At 31.0% G+C, this 21,703-nt stretch overlaps 2 protein-coding genes across 2 annotated transcripts in view; one reads left to right on the plus strand and one right to left on the minus strand.

Moving 5' to 3' along the window:
- Positions 1-2,003: 2,003 nt before the first annotated feature.
- On the plus strand, positions 2,004-8,144 carry LOC111624558 (major facilitator superfamily domain-containing protein 6-like). The gene is made up of 3 exons (XM_023367434.1): positions 2,004-3,555; positions 6,860-7,027; positions 7,260-8,144. Exons 1-3 carry the CDS (start codon positions 2,061-2,063, stop codon positions 7,346-7,348), a joined length of 1,752 nt encoding a protein of 583 aa, XP_023223202.1. The 5' UTR covers positions 2,004-2,060; the 3' UTR covers positions 7,349-8,144.
- Positions 8,145-10,006: 1,862 nt separating this feature from the next.
- Positions 10,007-21,703, minus strand: part of LOC111624562 (para-nitrobenzyl esterase-like) — a 66,183-nt gene continuing 54,486 nt past the window's right edge. The window contains exons 3-8 of the mRNA XM_023367447.1: positions 17,580-17,852; positions 13,922-14,246; positions 13,563-13,634; positions 13,312-13,470; positions 10,888-11,036; positions 10,007-10,823 (exon numbers count right to left, since the gene is read on the minus strand). Coding sequence (XP_023223215.1) covers positions 10,515-10,823; positions 10,888-11,036; positions 13,312-13,470; positions 13,563-13,634; positions 13,922-14,246; positions 17,580-17,852 — 1,287 coding nt within the window. The 3' untranslated portion in view covers positions 10,007-10,514. The remainder of the gene's footprint in view (positions 10,824-10,887; positions 11,037-13,311; positions 13,471-13,562; positions 13,635-13,921; positions 14,247-17,579; positions 17,853-21,703) is intronic.

A 21,703-nucleotide genomic window follows, 5' to 3' on the forward strand; every position in this document is an offset into this window, starting at 1 on the left:
TCAATCCAATATTCGAAAACACGCTTCTAAATATTTTAAATAAAATTAAACTTTATAATATTTTTAAACATTATTAAATTGTAAAGTTCATAATCTGTATAGGGTGTAAAATTCTTAGTTGACAGAAATTTATTATTCGTTGTAAATTATTCGCGCGGTTTAAAAGGAGGATAAAATTAAAAAAAAAAAAGAACAAGAGGAGGAGGAGGAGGAGGAGGGAGTAATTTAAATAATTATTCAATTTGTGGACATTTGGAGAGATGAGACATTTGTCTTGGACTAGAATAAATGTTGTGATGCATTTTAAAACTAGAGAATGTGTTAAGATAGTCATTTGTACTCATTTGAAAAGTTGATGCGAAAACTCGTGTATAATGCGCTCGACATTTTCCAAAATATTCCTAACTCATCATCCATTCTTCCTTAAAAACACGACAAATAAATAAATAAATAAATCCTTTTTTTACTAACTACTTTGTAAGTCCCTTTATACTTTTAAACATATTTAATTTATGTACATTAAACTATCAAATGACTGTATCTAACATTTTAATTAAACTACTACTTTATTAAGAAAAATCTGTAATTTTAAGGAAAACTTACGTGGATTCGGATTGACAGACTTACTAACGTCCCGTGTTGTAATAACGTATATCTAATGTACTGACCACTTTATTTTTGAGTGTATTTTATTCAATAACTGTGGTACGATAAGACATAAAAGAAGGATTTAGTTGGACCTGTAATAGTAAAGATCTAATTTCGACAAAGAACGCATTTAATGCTCTAAAAATATTTGTTAACACCGCACGAGTTCTAAAACCACAATGGAATTGTGGTTGACGTATTGTTATTGGCTACGTCACACAAGTTTTGTCTTATACTGTTCTGCTCTATACTGTCCCATTTTATCATTATGGTGGAGACGTTACTTTTTGTGTATTTATAACTACAATGTTATGCATTACTTTTTTTTTCGGGTCGTAGCTTAATTTTTTTTATTCAAATATTTTTTTTTTTGCTGTTTTTCATAATTTTTTTTCTTTAGTTTTAATTATCTTTCTTTGTAATTTTTTTGGTCTGTTTCTTTTGTAATTTTTGTCTTTTTCTTTTGTAATTTTTTGTCTGTTTCTTTTGTAATTTTTGTCTTTTTCTTTTGTAATTTTTGTCTTTTTCTTTTGTAATTTTTTGTCTGTTTCTTTTGTAATTTTTGTCTGTTTCTTTTGTATTTTTTGTCTGTTTCTTTTGTATTTTTTGTATTTTTATTTTGTATTTTTTGTATTTTTCTTTGTAATTTTTGTCTGTTTCTTTTGTATTTTTGTCTGTTTCTTTTCTACTATTTGTCTGTTTCTTTTATATTTTTGTCTGTTTCTTTTGTATTTTTTTGTCTGTTTCTTTCGTATTTTTTGTATTTTTCTTTGTAATTTTTGTTTTTTTCTTTTGTAATTTTTTATCTGTTTTTTTTCTTGTATATTTTTCTATCGTATTTTTTAATTTCACTTTGTATATTTCTTTAATTTTCTTTTGTAATTTTCTCTTCTCTTCGTAAAACGTTGGATGTTGTAAGTTTTTTTTTGTCACGAGAAGCTTCATTGTTTTCTATCTTCTACTATAGAATCGTATTACCTTTCACGATTTTTCTTTTTGTATTTTCGATTATTATGCACTGCATTTACTTCTACGAGTTCCTGAGTTAATTCTTATTCAATTATTGAATTTTAAATTTAAAAGTTCTGTATTTCTTTGTTGCTGTATCCACAAATTTAAAGGCAACGCTCTTATTTCATTATAAATACAGTAATATCCCTTGTAAACAAGTCTTTTTGATTCACCCTAATGGGATCTTTTCTCCTCTTTCTTCTCATCCCCTTCTTGATTAGGCTCTACCCTTTAACAATAACAAAAACAATATTAATTCTATTTAATTTCTTGTGTTTTATAGATTTATGTGAATTTCAGTATAAAATTAGAAAATTTCTACATTTAATTACTTTAGAATTAAGTTAAATTTATATTATTTTCCAGCCATTACGTCGCTGACACCGTACTTAGGACCCCAAATGCGTGATAAAGGATTCACATTTAAAGAGACGGCTAACATCATTACCGCATCCTCCTTTATCAGCATTTTAGGACCTTTAATCATTGGACCTGTTGCGGATCGTCGAGCAAACTACAAATTATTAATAATCGTAATGATTTTTATGTCGACAATCTTCTATACCAGCTTGCTTTTCATACCTCGAGTCATAAGGGTGCCAAGAGAACCCCTGAAGCAATTCGATTGCACCTCATCTATATATCTGGAAAAGTGTAGCAACTGGGAGAATTGCGTGGATGCCAAATTAGGCAACGACGATTTGATCATGTTTCGACTTTCTAAATGTCGTTACATGTGTTCCAATTCTAGAGTGGCTGATGTACCCTATCCTTTGCACATCTGCTTCGAGAGCAGCGAAGGTAATCTGTGTTCCGTGTACAACCCTTTACTTAAGGGGAACGTTTCTCTGAATTTTAAGACGTACTTCACCGAATGGAAAACGGAAGAATTGAAAAATATGAAAACAACGGATTTCCTGGAGTACGACGAAGATTTGCCACCTCAAAGAATGAAAGTTTGCCAATTTCATCCCAGTCCACCAATCTTCGTGTCTGATAAAACTTACAATAACATCTATTGTAGGCCGGTTCCTAAAAATTGTTACATGAGATGCCAATTATCATTTATACAAGACGAAAAAGAGATCTTTCCCATTCCATGCACCGATACTTTGGGTAATATCCAACTTACTTTTTGGGCTTACTTAGGTATGAGAACCTTTGGGGACTTGTGTATTACTACCGCTGTTTTTCTCTTAGATGCCCTCATTCTAACGGGTACTAACGACTTTTATGGTGCATACGGGAGAACGCATTTGTGGAGTGCTGTAGGACTGGCCAGCATATCTCCTCTGGCTGGTGTTTTGATCGATTACTTCAGCACCGATACTTCTACAACTAACTACTTGCCTGCTGTTTGTATTTACGATCTCATTGTGTTGTTTACGTGTTGCGTATTATTTTTCCTTCCTTTAAAAATATCACACAAGATGGTTTCGGTCGATACAATTGGTTATCAGAAGCAATGTTCTAAAGCCTGCACTCTCGAGATAATAATACTTATGGTTCTTGTACTGGTGTTAGGTACGGAGTGGGGTGTAATGGAAACTTTTCTTCATTGGTACTACACGGAAATTGGGTGTAGCAAATTAATTCTAGGGATAACTCAGAGTTTAGCATTCTGCTGTAGTTTACCATTCTTAATTATATCTAAAAACATGGTACAGGATATCGGAAGAACAAATATTATCGTGTTTGCATTTCTTTTCTATGCCATACGTTATTCTGGTGTGTCGTTTGTGCATAATCCTTGGTGGGTCCTTCCGTTCGAAGCTATGGAAACTTTTACCATGAGTGTCATGTGGATCGGTGTTGTGGCATTTGGACAAAACATCGTTTCCTTTAAATCAAGACTGCCCATGCAATATTCCTTAAACATCGTGCACTTTTGTGTAGGTGAGTAACTTTCGTATCAAATTTTATACGTTAAAAAATGGGTTTATGTAACTTTATGTGTTTTTATATTGTGACTGTATTGTTTGCCCTCTTTATAACCCTCTTCCTAACTCGATATTAGGCAACAGCAGGCATAGAACTGCATCTCGTGGGATGAAGAGAGGGTGATGACGATAGATTAAACATGAATTTATGACACTGTTATAAAGGATACTGTATTAACCATAATTAACAATTCCTAGATAACGAGCAGTAAAATCAAATAATCATTTGTAAAGAATGAAAAATCGTATCGATTAAGCATCAAAACGTTGAGAAAATTGGCACGTGGCACACACGGTATTGATTGAGAAATCCACTTATGACGGATTAATTACAAGTTAAATCTTATAGAATTTTATTAATTTAAATCTCGAATTATTAAATATATTATTAAATTAAGTATTTAAGGAATTAACTTTACATAAATTAGTAGAAAATATTCGCTAAACACGATAAGATTTCAACGTCAATTCGCTACTTAAAATTTCGACAATTTAAAGGTCAGTGTTCATTCTAGAGCACTTCCTGAATTAAATAAATAAATAAATAAAATAAATGTTATATAAACAGAGTTAAACGTCCGTGGGATTACATAATAAGTTAACTGATGCGTGGGTTTCATTTTTGTATATAACAAGTGGGAGTTTGGGAGGTTAATTAATTAAGGAAAACCAGTGTCAAAAATTTATTCGACGTGTCGCTTCGTTTAAGGACTTTTTCACTGGAAAAAAAAAAAATGCAACGAAATTCACCACAAAATTAAATTTTTAAAGAAGACATTAAAGATTTTAATTGCATAATAATTTTAATGACGATCAACAGTTTACAAACTGATTTATTTAAGGATTTAATGGCTTTAGATAAGGATTTTGTGACTCTCGTAAACTCTCCTCCTATTGAATAACAATTAAATCTTAACAAAATCACTTAATTTAGTAAATATTTATTTAAAAATTTGAATGTAAATTAAGCTTATAAATCGAGTAATAAAGTAAGGAAAAAGCTCGATATATAAGGATAAAATTGAAAAAGATGTTATCAGAATGCTCCTCACGATACAGGGGAGGACAATTGAAAAATCTAAGACAAATAAATAAGCACACACACACACACACTACCCTCGAGTCTTACAAGATATATTTATTTTTCATTCTTCTCTCAATTGTCTGTGCTGTGTGTCTGTCATACTTTATCACATCCGACACATAGCATTACCTTCTATAATATATATATATATTTGTTCTTAAAGGACGATGAACTTTTACTAAATTTATATATAAAGTCGAACTACTAATATAGGCCACCTGTAAATGGCGGACATTTTTTTTTATTAAACTAGTCGTGACAAATGTATTAGCTGCGATCAAAGAACAATCATTAATCAGTTAACAGACAGACTGACGGACAATCGGAAAAAAAAACAGATAAATGGATGTAAGAAGCAGACTCACAAACAAACAGACCGAATTGACAGATAACCGTTGACAAACCACAGACAGACAAACAAACGAATAGATTGACAAACAGGTTTACAGAGAAAACAGCCAGATAGACAAGAGATACAAACGTAAACAGAGCAGATAATTAAACAGACAAACAGAACGCTTTTCACGACAGATTAATATCTAGATAAATGTCAAACAATCAGACAAACGGATGTATTGTATAAACAGACAAACGAGTAGAGTGACAATCAGATAGAGAGAGAAGGACAACACAGAGCGTGGAGAAAATACACGAAGAAAATGAGCTCACGTACAGTACGACCAGACACACGGACGTACTCAAAAAACTAATCAAAATCTTATTCGTAACACTTTCATATCAAACAAAATCTATGTCATATTAACAATACATTCCAATACACATAAGGCATTACACACCCCCACGAAAAAAAAAAAAAAGTAAAGAGCACGCGATTGGTTCGATCGTACGTACGTATTTTAAATATAACCAATCGTCTTATTTTATTTATTAAACAGAATATTTAATATAATTAATTAACCGAAAATTTATAGATAATATTAAATAATTTGAGGGTGACGAGTTAAATAAATGCCTCCTGATTAAATTTAACGGCACGAAATTTGGTTATAATTTATGCCTTATTATTAATTATAATTAACAGATGTAGCAAGACAAATAGGAATATTATACGATATTATCTTGTACATTGGATAACTTTATCGATGACTTTTAGCCAGTTTATTTTATTATTTTAATTAATTAATGATGCTAAATGATTAAAAATATATTTAAATTATATTTTTAACCTTAAATAACGCATAAAAATAAGGATTTTGGGGTTTTTTTAAGGCTCGTTTTTTCGGAAAGGATAAAGGATAATCCATATTATACCTTATTTTAAACACTATTACCAAAGAGTAGTGTTAATGTATTAAGTTTTAAAATATTTTGTACTTTCCTTACAAAAATCTTCGGCAATTATTAATAATATAACACAGAATTTGCGCTATATTAATACTACAGAATCTAAACAAAGCTCCCTTTCTTACAGTATTCATTGTCTAGTGCTGTATTATTTCTAATAAACATCAATTATTACTCCCTTTCGTATAGCCCTCATTTTTCTAGTGCTATATTAGCACTAATACAGGGCCAACCAATGCCTCCTATAGTGCTAATACACATCAGTTAAAGCTTCGTTTTTGTATACTTCCTATTGTCTTAGTGCTATATTAGTACTTCAATTCTAACAATAGAACAGTTAAAGTTTTCTTCGGCTCGGCTCTGTTCTATTAGTATTATACTTTTTAGAGCACGTGACCTTTTAAAGCACATTCTACTTAATTACCGAGTTAACATTCACAGAATCTCATTTAAATCTTTCACGCCCTTTTAGTTAATGTATAACACACGAAAATCGACACGAATCGCAACGATAATCATCAGTGTTAAGTACTAAACACGCGTCATTAGAATATAGATCGCAAGTTATAACACTAGGTAATAAATTCGCCACATCATCAATGCGTAATATTCAAACCAGCGAATCACACAAAACTTCAACAACACCAAGAAGACGTGGGCATTTAAGTGCATCTGTCACATTCCCCCCCCCCGAAAAACGGTAATAAAGTGTGGCACACACGATCCAAAATGTATCCCAAAATCGCCATCGATGGTGGCATCGACACTTAACAAGATACTCGTTATCATCTTTTATGCATAGAAAATAATAAAGGATATTTGTAAGGATGATGGATGATGACTTTTTTTTTTTTTGTTGTTTTCCTTACAGGAAGAGGAATCGGAAGTTTCCTTGGTGGAATATTGTTAACGAAATTCACACGTAAACAGACATTCCTCGGTATAGCGACTTTTTCTACAATATTCGGTCTGATGTATTTATTCCTTCACCATACGTTGTTCAAGAGAGAATACAGATCAAAGTTACCAGCCTTTGCGAGTGAGTATACCCCCGAATTACACCTTAATGCACTTAAAAAAAAAAAAACAATACTGTATAAGGGTGGTCCAAAATTAAGTTAACAGAGAGACATTATTCGTTTCCGAATGTAGCTAATAAGTCTCGATCGTTCTTACACTTAACCTTTAAAGTATATTTATATATCGGTAAGCCGACTTTTGGGCCACCCCTTTATACTTTTAAAATTTCTAAAAGTTAATTTTTTTTACAGATTTTTTGAAGAAAGGGAGATGGATAAAGGGCAAAAAAATGCAAAATGGAGATCCTAAGGTCCTTCAACCGATTTTAGAAGCGGAGTAATTCTCCTCTCCCCTTATTTTTGTTTTATTTATTTGTTCATTATCTAAATTTAATCGATGATTAGAAGCATTTAACTGTACAAATCATATATTATTTATTGCCTAGAAGAAAAGAATAATTTTTAAATTGTCTTTTATGGAATGCTAATGTATCTATCGATTTTTTTTTGTATTTTTAAATAATTAAGTAGTGTTTTTTTAAAAAAAACACAAAGAAAAAACACAATACCGTTATTAACAACATTCCATTATCTTTCTAGCAGATATTCGCAACTGGTAAATCGCGATCTACTAGTTGAGAATTAACACCCTCGTTTTAAAATTAAATTGATTTTCAACTAATAGATCGCGGCTTACAAGTTGAGTAATGGTATAGTTATGTAGCTTAAAAATGGAGTTTAATCATTTTTAATGTAATTTTAGTGTATTAAATAATTTAAACAATTAAAAAAATAATAATTTCTGTGCTTTCTTTTATGATTTTTTTAATAATAATTGTGTAAAAAGCGTGAAATTCACCCGAAAACTTAAGAATTTGCACACTTTTCCGTTGTTCTAATGCCAAATTTCATAGTAAGAAACATATATACATACCGTTTAAATTAAGAAATTTATAAGAAATTTTAACGAAATATAACTTGAGAGGAACTTCTTATAATACGGAATTTACCTTATAATTATGGAAAACTTCTACTTTAAGATTCAGCAGCGTAAGGTTTATTTAAAATTAGGCCCATATGCGACATCTATTTTCTTTGGATCGTTATAATCGAATCCATTTTGGAATACAGTCAAACCTCGGCTTTCGAACAATTCGGAATTTCGGTTTCCGTACAACAACTCGGTTTTCGAACAATTCGGAATTTCGGTTTCCGTACAACAACTCGGTTTTCGAACAATTCGGAATTTCGGTTTCCGTACAACAACTCGGTTTTCGAACAATTCGAAATTTCGGTTTCCGTACAATAACTCGGTTTTCGAACAACTTTTAGGAACGAATTAAGTTCGGAAACAGAAGTTTTGACTGTACTCTGATTATTTCGGGTAATTTCAACTTCGGATTTGAACGTAATCCAACATAGAAATCTCCCAAAAAAGGAGAGATTTCCGTTTGTTTATTCAAGTAATAGTATTTAAAAAATTTTAATCGAGATTCACAAAAATAATTACTTAGCATGGGGGTGTGTTCGATAGTCGAGGCTATTGGAGTGTTGGCGATTTTCGTTTAATTTATTTTTATTACATTAAACGAATACTTGTTTCAATATTATTAAGTAAAATGCAACGTTCGCCGATCAAAAAAGGAAGACCACCATTACACCGAGCCAAAAAGGGTAGTAGAAAAGACTTATCAGGTTCCACCACTTCTAAACTTAGACTATAACTTACTTGGTGATAAAAATTCACAGGAATCAACTTCAGTTAATATTGATTTGTTTCAAGATATTACTCCTAAAAATCCTCAAATATTTCCAGGTGAGCCAAATAATTCTTATTTTACTTCTTTAACGAATCCAAATGATTTGAAAGACATCCCAACCGCAGTTCTATGGAACAAAATCATCGACTCGACTCGATTTCTCTCCTCTAATGAAAAACTTTTAAGCCAAATGACGTCTATTAGAAAATATTTGGAACTTATACGGGAAAGTATTCGAGAAACTAAAGAACAATATAGATATATTGCAAGGACAAATTAATAATCTAAAACAGCAAATTCAAACTTAATTTTTTATGATATTAGAAAACAAAACCATCGAGTAAAATTACGTAACGATTAAACTCGATTATCCGGCTGCATTACAAATTTTTTCTTTACTGTTACTCTATAAAAGTTATTTTTCTGTATTATTAACTTTGATATTTTGATTGTTATTATCTGGCATTGTAATTAATGTTATTAAAATTATTACTTATAATTGTAATCTTTAAAAATGTTTGTAATCTTCTTTTTTATCAAATGTACCACCCCCTAACAGGGAAAATATCCTTTTTTGTGAATAAACCATTATTATTATAATTATTTAACACGAATTATCATCAAGAAACGTCATTCCAAACTGCTGCAAGTAAAGTTTTACATGGATCTTTATGTAAAGATCATGGCAAGAAACTGCTTCAAGTGAGGATTTATGTGAATCTTCATGCGAGAAACTGCTTCAAGTGAGGATTTATGTGAATCTTCATGCGAGAAACTGCTTCAAGTGAGAATTTATGTGAATCTTCATATGAGAAACTGCTTCAAGTGAGGATTTATATGAATCTTCACACGAGAAACTGCTTCAAGTGAGGATTTATATGAATCTATACGAGAAACTGCTTCAAGTGAGGATTTATACGAATCTTCACACGAGAAACTGCTTCAAGTGAGGATTTATGTGAATCTTCATATGAGAAACTGCTTCAAGTGAGGATTTATACGAATCTTTATACAAGAAACTGCTTCAAGTGAGGATTTATATGAATCTTCATATGAGAAACTGCTTCAAGTGAGGATTTATATGAATCTTCATACGAGAAACTGCTTCAAGTAAACCCCCAAAAAACCATTTAAAAATAAGAATAAAGCAACACAAATTTTATTTATTTATATATAGATTTTTTTATTACTTTTGATATTATAATAGCACAATAGTAATAATAAATTAACATTCGAGATAATGATAATAAATGAAAGATGTTGATTGTCGATGAGAAATTCATTTGTTTTTTTTTCCACATTTAGAATCTTAAAATTGTTTCGTTTCACAATTAAAACAAATACAAAGATGATGTTGAAATTTGTTCCATATATGGATATATAATTCCATTGTTTATAATGAAGAAATTCAAAGATCTAAACTGAATTCTTAAACAATACTTACGCTCTTTTCTTGTATACAAATGTACTAAGACAATACTATTAATTGTGCGTTTTATTTGAAGAATTAATCCAGTTCCAACTGCACAGTTCCACGTTGAAAGAAATGGATGGAATTTGTATGCAAGAGTAAAAAATTAAAAGCTATCAAACCATGCCAATGTTCGTTCCAGATTTCAGGTTTTTTTTCTGCTTTCAGATTTACATAAATCTTTGATTTAAAATGTGGACAGACTCCAAAAATTCACCATAAATTACATAATAATCCCCACTCTCTCTCTTCCCCTTCTGCTCTTCTTCCATTCTTCTAACTAACCCACGTGTAGACGTGGAATCCATGATTCTTCCAGAACTTGCATTTCATCTTGGAATAATTCAGTTGTATTGTGATGTTATCGGAGATGACGGCCACACTTTTAGGAAATTTGGACCACCCAGAAATTCCCGTGGAGGTGCCGGAAGATCTAACAAAATTCAAGACCACCTGCTGCAACGAATCGCGGAATGCCACGTCTTCTCTAGAGGTGGTACCCACGAAGAATTCCTGTTTGTCGAAGAACGACACAATGTCCCATAAGTGGAAACTATAAATTGCATTGTAATCGTATATTCTCGCCTAGAAAACACAAGAATCTCGTGAAATTTGCCAATTAATATGGTCACGAATTCGAAAATCTTACCGGTTTGGATGGTTTGGAAGAGATAACGTAACGATAAACTGGTGAAGTCAGGCAACCTGCCAACAATTCACTTAGTTCATTGACTGGGCATGTTTGCCTCACGTCTGACACCATAGTTGTGTAAACATACTCGGGCGTGACGGGAATTTCTGTTTAAAAAAATAAGAAAAAAATACACATAACCTTTTGTTAACTCGTGATACCAGCTTTTACGAATTACCTACAAGTGACGGAAATATTTACGATTTTCTACGCTTTATACTAAAAAAAAAACCGTAGTTTTCTTTGTTAAATTTACAGTTTAAAATGCACTAATTTAAATAACATTTGTATTTTACTTAAATTTTAATAAATTTTTTTAAAATTCCTGCTGCAAAAATTACATTGTGATCCCTATTTGAATTCAATAGTTTGCGCTTTAATAACTGGAATTTTTAGGGAATTTATTAAATTTTTGAGAAGTTTTTAAGAAATTTAATATTTTAAATAACAAATTTTTAATTTGTTACATAAAAAAATAACAGTTTTAAATCATTTTATTCATAAATAAAGTATTAAACATTGAGAATTTTTATAGGATAACTGGGAGTGTAATGGTTAGAATATGAATTTTTTTTTATTAAAGTTTTAGGTGTTTTATTAAATTTTTTGTTGTGTTTTTTTTATATAAAATTAATTTAACATTCTAGACGTAATTGCATTTTTAATAATAAAAATACTCCATTATTAAATTATAAAAACGAATTTTTACAACCGAATCTTCCGCATGCAACTCACGATAATTTGTTAAAATAAATGAAAAAAAAAATTGTTAAAATATAATTCAATTTAAACAATTTTTTTTTATAAATAATCGAAAAAAATTCTGTGTGTAAATCTCCTGTTATCAGCCAAAATTTCCCCTTGGAAAATTCGCTGGTCGTAAGGGTGTAATTGTTGACGAAATAAATCAAAACAATGTGTTGTACCGTTCGAAAGATATGGCCAATTTCGGCAAAATTTCCCAAAACACCAAAGGTCAAAAGTGTGCCATTTTGTCTTAATGGCTTGTGTACAACTCTCCCTCCACATCACTGATGCTTAGGAGAAGTGATGCTGTAAGACGAGGATTAAGACGTTAAAGCTGATGTGTTATATCGAAATAAAAAAAAAACGGCTGTTATAATTTATATGTCAATACAAAATTCCAGTATTTTACTTTATTTTAAGGAATTTTATGTATAATTTTTCTACCAGAATTATATTTTCAAATACAGAACTTAAGACCACGTATAATGCCCACCACCAATTATCTACAAGAAATTCCCTAACAGAAAAGAAAATCCCTTACCAACAGGCAAAGAAGCATTGTAGATACGTAAAGCCAATTCGCTAACTTTGGGTTTAAAACTATCCAAACTGGTAGTGACGTATTTCTTGTATTGGCTCCAACTCCAACGACGTATATCATCGGGACCGGGCCAGACATCAACAGCTTGAGCTCCCGTACCTAAAAATACACAACAATAAAAACAGAGTAATTAATGACAAAACAGTAGGAGGGGGAAAGAATGGCAACAATTNGAAATTTAATATTTTAAATAACAAATTTTTAATTTGTTACATAAAAAAATAACAGTTTTAAATCATTTTATTCATAAATAAAGTATTAAACATTGAGAATTTTTATAGGATAACTGGGAGTGTAATGGTTAGAATATGAATTTTTTTTTATTAAAGTTTTAGGTGTTTTATTAAATTTTTTGTTGTGTTTTTTTATATAAAATTAATTTAACATTCCAGACGTAATTGCATTTTTAATAATAAAAATACTCCATTATTAAATTATAAAAACGAATTTTTACAACCGAATCTTCCGCATGCAACTCACGATAATTTGTTAAAATAAATGAAAAAAAAAATTGTTAAAATATAATTCAATTTAAACAATTTTTTTTTATAAATAATCGAAAAAAATTCTGTGTGTAAATCTCCTGTTATCAGCCAAAATTTCCCCTTGGAAAATTCGCTGGTCGTAAGGGTGTAATTGTTGACGAAATAAATCAAAACAATGTGTTGTACCGTTCGAAAGATATGGCCAATTTCGGCAAAATTTCCCAAAACACCAAAGGTCAAAAGTGTGCCATTTTGTCTTAATGGCTTGTGTACAACTCTCCCTCCACATCACTGATGCTTAGGAGAAGTGATGCTGTAAGACGAGGATTAAGACGTTAAAGCTGATGTGTTATATCGAAATAAAAAAAAAAACGGCTGTTATAATTTATATGTCAATACAAAATTCCAGTATTTTACTTTATTTTAAGGAATTTTATGTATAATTTTTCTACCAGAATTATATTTTCAAATACAGAACTTAAGACCACGTATAATGCCCACCTCCAATTATCTACAAGAAATTCCCTAACAGAAAAGAAAATCCCTTACCAACAGGCAAAGAAGCATTGTAGATACGTAAAGCCAATTCGCTAACTTTGGGTTTAAAACTATCCAAACTGGTAGTGACGTATTTCTTGTATTGGCTCCAACTCCAACGACGTATATCATCGGGACCGGGCCAGACATCAACAGCTTGAGCTCCCGTACCTAAAAATACACAACAATAAAAACAGAGTAATTAATGACAAAACAGTAGGAGGGGGAAAGAATGGCAACAATTCCCTCGCCACTCCTCTTACCTATCAACAGAGCCACATCGGTCACCTGTCCTAACTGAAATATCTCTTCTGTGGTTCCTGTTATTAATCTCCCTACAAAAATATTAAAGTAAATTAATAATATAAGAAGATAAATGAAGATAAAAATCAGGGATATATATATATATATATTTTTTTCTTTCAATGCTAATTTGCATTTAAAACGGGGAAAAAGTTAATTAAAACTTGTGCTACGTTTTATAAATTCCCTATCGATCCGCTTGAACTCCATGCAAGATTCCTAAGAGTTAATCTGGCTGTTGGCCCAATTACTCGGTTGCAAACCTTTCTAATTTCGTGTGATTTATCATTAGAAAAAGCAGAAAAATGGCCGTCCTTACCATCAATAACACAGAATTGTTCGGGGTAAATTCCCTGAATGGGTAGATCGTTCTGATCTCGTACTCGAAACGACGGGTCATCTTTCCCTAAATAGGTGTTAATGACCTCTTTGGCTGTTAATTTCCTCAGGCAATCAGCGTTGTACCCGCAACCCGTCCTCTTTAGGAATATTGCATGTTCTCTCCTCGATACGTCCTCTAAAGTTCGATTGAATATCATGGAAGGTCCAATTAACCAAGCCGAATTGAATAGGTTACGTGTCAAGCTCGAGGTCATAAAGGTCAAGATGCTGGCTGCGCCCACGTCAGCACCGAAAACGGTCACCTGAATACAAAAAAAAATACAATGTTTTTGAGGGTAGATAGAAAGTAATACAGTAAAACCTGTGTAAGCCGGAATCGTACGGTTCCGGTTTGAACGGGTTTTCTTTTTAACATCGAAAATCGCTCCGTTTCGAATACTTTTTTCCCGTTTAGGCAGGTTCCGTCTTAGACAGGTTTTATTGTATTGTAATATAACAATATACTGTACAATATAACACTAACTTTTAGAGTAAATGGCGGGTTACAACGTAAACTTTATTCGTGTAAAGTACTGTATGTAAATTTACACGACAATTTGCTACTTTTTTAATAAGAAAAGTGTGTAAAATATAAATTTAAATTTAAAGTTAATTAAAAAAAAACTATACTTTAACTATAATTAAACTGTATGTTAATGGTAAATGTCATTAACTGTAAATTAACTGTACATTCTCATTAAGAAATATACGTTTAAATGTAACAAAACATAAAGATTCACTTGTACAAACGTATTGTACAGGTGAATCTTTTGCTTTTTTTTACACAAATTTATACAAAAATTTGCACTCTTTTAGCAAATAAATTAAACTATAAAATATAATCACAGTTCATCAAGATTAAACACAATAAAATACACAGATTTTCAATTAAATTCGTCTCCTTTGCACTTCTCTGATGTATGGAAGAAGAAGCAAAAGAGCATTTACAGAAGAGGATTTCTAAAAATTTCAAAATTTAAACGAAGGAAGGAACAATATTGTATAATTAGGAATATATTTTGAATGTAAAGGGACGAAATTAAACATCTGCCGCGAGTTCTAATGAAATGTTTGTCACCGGAATCGATGAGAGCCCATTAAAAGCGAGTAGAGCCACCGAATGGATACTTGAATAGCTAATGAGGCATTGGCCTTTACGCATTGTTTCTAACACACTAAATAGCCTTGTTTCGATCGCTTCCGAATTTGCTCGCCGATATTATATACAAATTACTAATTTCCAAACCTCGTTACCCACACGCCTTTAAAGATAATTCCTTGCCAATTGCTTCCCTAAACCGAGTTTCCCTCTAATTCTAAACGGTTAAAATGTCAATAATTATTCATTTTAAATGGAAAATTTATGTATCTCTACATATTTCCGGGCTTAAATTCAATTTAGAAACGTTACAAGACGTAAATATGGGCATGTTTGCTGCTAATTTCAACTTAAACTCGAAATATAAACCTTATTTTATAGAATAAATTCAAGTTAAAAAAAATATATATATTCGCACGGTCAATTTAGAAACAAGTTCTTGTTTTTTCTGGCTTGTTTATGAATGGTTGCATGCAACGAAAGTTCGGTTCATTCGGAAAATTTAATGTTAAATTAAGTAAATCGCCTGTAAAAAATAGCTTTTTATCTATATATTTAGCTGGGTGATGATATATTCTTGCAGTAAAATCGTGCAGTAAAACTATACCGCTTGGCATTTTCCTATGAAGAATGCACCGAAATTGCCAATTTTTTTTCTTTATTTATAATACCAAAATTCCTAAATTATCGCTGTAATTTACCGAATTTTACAGCGTTAATCCTGTAAAATCATGCAGTAAAACCGTAAAAATTCCTGACATTATGTTAAATTTCTATAATTTACGGTGGCATTCTTCACAGAGGTAAAAAAAAAAAACCCGTCAAAATGATAAATTTTTACTTTAAAACATTAAAATTTCACACTTAAATCTACATTATAAACGAATTTTAAGTCACTTCATCCTCGTCAAAATTAGCAAGAATTACTTATAAAACATAAAATTTGATTAATAAATCGTTTATATCGATTATAAATAAGATTAATATAGTTTAAAGTTATAAATTTCATGCAATTTTACTCGTTTATAATAAGAAAAATATATCCAAATGACAAATTAATATACGTTAAGGGTGAAAAATATCGGTTTTATCTGTAAATCAATCTGGTTTAATGTCGTAGTAATGTTTCTCCATTCACAGATGACATGATATTATCCCTTGTAATATTTTGTTGCTGTAATTTTACTCATTTATCTTACTCTAACGGATAAAGAAGATGCTAAAATCTCTCTCGCTCTCTCTGTCTCCAGCATCTAATCTTTCCTATTAACTTAGTGATCAACATCCAAATTTTCTCCACCTTTCTTCCATCGAAATTTGGATAAAATCTTGTTAAAAACTTGTAAAAATTTCTTAAATAATTCAAGAAATATTTAAATAAGAGATTTTGGAAGAGGATAAATTCAAAATATTGCTATGAATAATATAAATAATATATAAGGTATGCTGTTTCTTTTTTTTTTGTGCCTGAAGATGATTTATGTTTTAAGGAATCGATAGTTGCAATAAATGTGAGTAAAATGGAGGGAAATATATATGATTTTTTTGTCGTAATCAGTGTTATAAGCCCATAAATCCTAGAGAATTTTTATCTCGTATCCATACGCTTTGGGAATCCTCTTATGAGGCCTCAATAAGGATTTTCCCGTCACTATGGTCTCTCTCAACTCGTGGGCTTCCTTCAACTCGCGAGTCTTCATTACGAGTTCCTTCAAAACAAGGACCATGACTATGGGCTTCCTGAATCGTGGGTATCATTTATGAGGTTCCTTGAGCTTACGAGTCCTCATTACGCGCTCCTTCAGATTACAGACACTCACTGGTATCATAGACCTTTGCAGTCCCTCTTGAAATCCCTGTTGAATATCTCGATACGTGTTTTATAAACTATAAAAACAGTATTTTTATACGGAATTTTACACAAAACATGCTCTGATACAGTATTTTCTGTAAAGAATCTTTATCAGTTTTACACAGGTTTTAAGATAAATATATTCTTATAACTCGAATCTATATAGCATATAAGGTTAAAATAATATAGATTTTTTTAATCAAAATTCTATATAATTGAATTTTATAGCCTTTAAAGTAACGAAGTCCTTCGATTTCTTCACCGTCAACCTCATAAAAATTAAGAGAAATCATTAAAAAAACACCCATAAAATGGCAGAAATAAGCTTCCTCTTTCTAATTTCTCTCGTATTTTTAAGTGAGAAACGATAATTATATACTTTAATCAAGTCGTTTTACTCCCTACGTCCCTTTCTTACCTTAAAGAGTGGCAATTTTTCGTGGTTAAACTTGATATTCTCCAGGAAAACCAAAAGATCTCATCAAGAAACTCATTCTAAATTAACTTGTACAATAAATTCTTAAAAGGTTTAATGCTTATTTAAGTTAATTAATCCTAAAACCGTGGAATTTACATAATGTTAATTAAGAGAAGATTAAATTTTGTATTTCAATTTAAAATAATTGCGTGTACTTATCATCTTGCCTTATTAGAGTCTCCACCGAAGAAGTGAACGTTGGACGACACCCAACGTAATACCTCCACTTGATCCCAGAAGCCATAATTACCATAAGTGACTTCGTCCGGTTCCAAAAGGTCCAGTGCCAAAAATCCCAGAGCGTGTAGACGGTAGTTAAAAGAGATAAACACTGTATTTAACTGTTTAGCCAACCTCCCACTCGGGCTCAAGCCTGCTTGATGGCCACTACCGAACTGCAAGAAGCCACCGTGGATCCATATCATGACGTTCAAACCCACCTGAAAATAATAATAAAAAAAATCCATGTAAATTAATTAATTTTGGGTCGTAAGGCACGCCATAAGGTCATGTGAGACTTAAGGATGCCTTAAGACAAGAGGATTCAACAAGACGAAATCTTAAAGGCCTTACAGTGTGCCTTTAAGAACATGTACCAAGAACGTCTCGTTGTATTTCGTTTAATCTCGCCTGAAATAATAAAATTTACACTTTAATCGTGTGAAATTTACTGTAAAATGATTTAACGAGGCAATTTATAAGGTTTAAAAGCCTGAATGGTAACTACGTTAGGATATTATGACTTTCGTAGCCAACTGTAACGTCATACAGCAGTGCCTTTAAAATTAATTTTAATCTTTAGTATAAGGCTTTAAAGCTTAATATAAAGGCTTACATAAAATTATATAAATTGATAAAAGCCCGAATCACGTCTTACACTCCTGTGTTACAACTCTCAGATCCAACAAGCTCTATAAAGGTAGCATTTAATATCTCTAATATAAGGCATTCTTTAAGGCTTAATACGAAGGCTTATACGGCAATATAAATCCCTAGAATTTAGACAACGAAGTACGACGTTGAGAACAATACAAAATTAATTCTAAACCTCTAACAAATCACACATAAAGCACATTACAAATGTCATAAAGCACCCAAGACACAAGATTTCCGTAAACCGATTAACGTTATCGAATGGTTAAAAGCAATTTTCTTCGATTACAAAGTTATATATACCTTATAATTTATGTATAGGAGGCCTATAGGATTAATTACACTCGAAGGAATCAATAATACTTTCGCATAATTACTCTCCCTAAGAGAATTTACAGTCTGTGACCAGAGTTGGGGAAATTTCATTCGCTTTGGATGTTACTCGAATAGATCAATTCCAATAACACGCTCTCTGTGCTTTATTCCCTTAAGGATGTCAAATTATCCTAGCAAAGAAGATCGTCCGTAAATCTCATAAATATTCGTCTTGTTTTCCTTTACTAATTCATCACATACAAAAAAAGTTTTCTGTTAGTTTCCTAACGAATTCCGTTGTTTGTATAAGGAAATTTACAAGTAAAACGTATTACGTAACAATACGTATTAAAATTCTAGAAAAATTCGATGATTTTGTAGTTTATTATTACGTAATAATCGATATTTATCTGTATTATTGCGTATTAAAATTCTAGAAAAAGTCTAGAATTTTATCATTGTTACGTAATAATCCAAATATATTTCGATTATTACGTAAGAATATATTTAAAAAATTCACGATAAATCTACAATTTTATCATCTATTGTTACGCAACAATTAGAGCTTGTTATATTTATTGAAATTTCTTGAAAAATTCGAGAATTTTTTAAAGTATTAAATTTAATAATTTTTTTTATTATTATAAATAACACTTTAAAAATATTTTTAAATAATTTTAGAAGATAAAAATTTAAATTTAAGCGTAAAAAATCGCTAATTAAGGCGAAGTTTCGTATTTAAAATCTGAATAAAATTTTAAAAAAAATGAGCTCGTGTTTTTATACAGGAGAACATTCAAGCGTATAAACATTATAGAAAACATGGAAGCCAATGTAAATTTACATATCGACTCGTCTATAAACTCTTCAGTTGAAGGGATTTTACGATCATTTTCAAAACTTTCTCTTCTGACGACAACTTCACTGTAAATAAGCTTTATTGTGTGACTTTATTACACGAATAACTACGTTCTATTCTAGTTTACTGTAAAGGAAAACACAATTTCTTAGATAAATTGCCGTATAGGAACACCCCGAAAAAACGATTTAGTGTTTAGTTAACAAAATTTTACAGTAATAAAATACAAGAGAGGGTGGAGAGGGGTAGATTTAAAATTCTATACTCGTCCTACGCGGAAGTACTGCCAAGTACAGTGGCAGAAATTGGCAGGGACATATCTACACGACAAATTATTTAAGAGACATTAAACTTTAGCCATTTGCTTATCGAAAGCAATCTTTGGTAGAGGAGGAAAGGGTAAAGAGGCGCCTGAATTTAATCCAATTTGTTATTGACTTTAATATTACCTTTAGGTTTCATGCAAGAGTTATTCCTTGAAGGAAATTTAATCATATCTAGCTTATTAGCGGTTTAATAATAACCTTACACATCAAATGCGATTATTTTCGAGTGAATGAAAGGTAAATATAATTAAGATACAGCCATTATATAGAGATACATTCGGATACTTTAAGGTATCGGATTAAATTTACTGTCGAGGAGATGGCATCCGGAATCTTTAGAAAATATCTTCTGGGGTTATGGGATGTTTGTACGATTGCCCTCATAGGAGAAAGCAATCAAAAAACAGTAGGAAAACACCACATTACGGGGTTACAACTTCACAGAACTTTCGTTAATGGCAACATCAAAGTGATGAAGTCGGATTACCTAAGAAGATTCTACTAGAGATGAACGTGGACTGAAGGCGAAATCTTTTGCATTCGAACGATAGAGTAGAAAACAGTTTAGAAGTATCAATTGCAAACTTCCAAATTGTCCCACCGACGGTCATTTCTGTCGTCTTTACGCTAGCAAAACATTCAGACAGAAGGGGGGATGATAAATATTCATCTCTCTCACCCCAGGAAGAAGAAATAGGGAAAAAAAGTAATATAAAGAGAGGTTTCGTATCGAAAGATGGATACAAAGTATCGAAGCGGGATGAAGGTACTTCATCATCAATTGTAAAATCTATAAAGAGGAGAGCAAGCAGAAATGACAGCGGTAGATCAGCTGGAGAACATCGAGATTTGTTCCTTTTATTTTAAGCAAAGAAACGAAGAAAACCGGTGCTCACTAACCAGAAAAAATAATAAAAAATATAGAAGAAGAAGGAAGGAGAAGAAGCCAGCAAACTGTTCCATTCGACTCTAAACTTTTTGTAAAAAAAAATAAAATCGATATTTAATATAAAAAATGGCGATACTATTATGATATTTAAAAAAAAAAGAAAACAAGATGCATAATTCGTAACGGAGTAACATTCTTCTACGCTTACATCCCGCCTTATCAATCAAACTTTCATTATAAACTACCCAAACGTCAAATATCCAATACATAAATATTATAATTTCTTCCCTTCTCCTTCAAATAATTTGTAAAGTAAAAAAATAAATAAAAAAATAAAAAAAGAAAGTAATTTTGTATCTGCCTTTTCTTGAATAAAAATACCCTATTGCTTTCATATTTGTAATGTTGGTCCGTATGTCTGTACACATCTTTAAAAATAAATCTGTTGTAAGTAAGCATTTAAAATTTTTCAAATATATATATAGCCTATATTTGATTCTTCTAGAGTGAAAAATGAAGCTTTTTATTAATAAAGTATAGTACAAAACCAATTTTTTTTTACAATTTTTACAAAAGAAAAGGTAATTTTTTTAATAGAATTAAAGTAAAGAAAACGTGCCCTTTCTTATATATATTTTTTTCTATATAAGGTGAAACAATTTGAAGTAAAAACTACCCTTCACTTTACTAGTTTCTAACGATCACAAGCTTGTAACAAAGTTAATTTTACAACGTATATAGTAAATTCTACAAGACTTTAACACATTCTATACGGTAAAAAATGTATTTTTTTTTTAGCTTTCTAGAGTGTAAAATAGACACCTTTTTTATTACGTTACATAAAATCACCCTTTATATAAAAATTATTAAAAATATATGTATTTTACCAGTTTAGGCTCGTAACAGAGTTAATTTTACAACCTTTACAGTAAAATTTACAAAATTTTAATACATTTATACCGTAAAAATTGTATATTCTTAGCCGTCTAGAGTGGCAAATCATCCTTACATTTTCTTTTATATAAGAAA

This window comes from Centruroides sculpturatus, unplaced genomic scaffold, assembly GCF_000671375.1.
Source record: "Centruroides sculpturatus isolate CEXI.00-Female unplaced genomic scaffold, Cexi_2.0 scaffold27, whole genome shotgun sequence".
Classification (NCBI taxonomy): Eukaryota; Metazoa; Arthropoda; class Arachnida; order Scorpiones; family Buthidae; genus Centruroides; species Centruroides sculpturatus.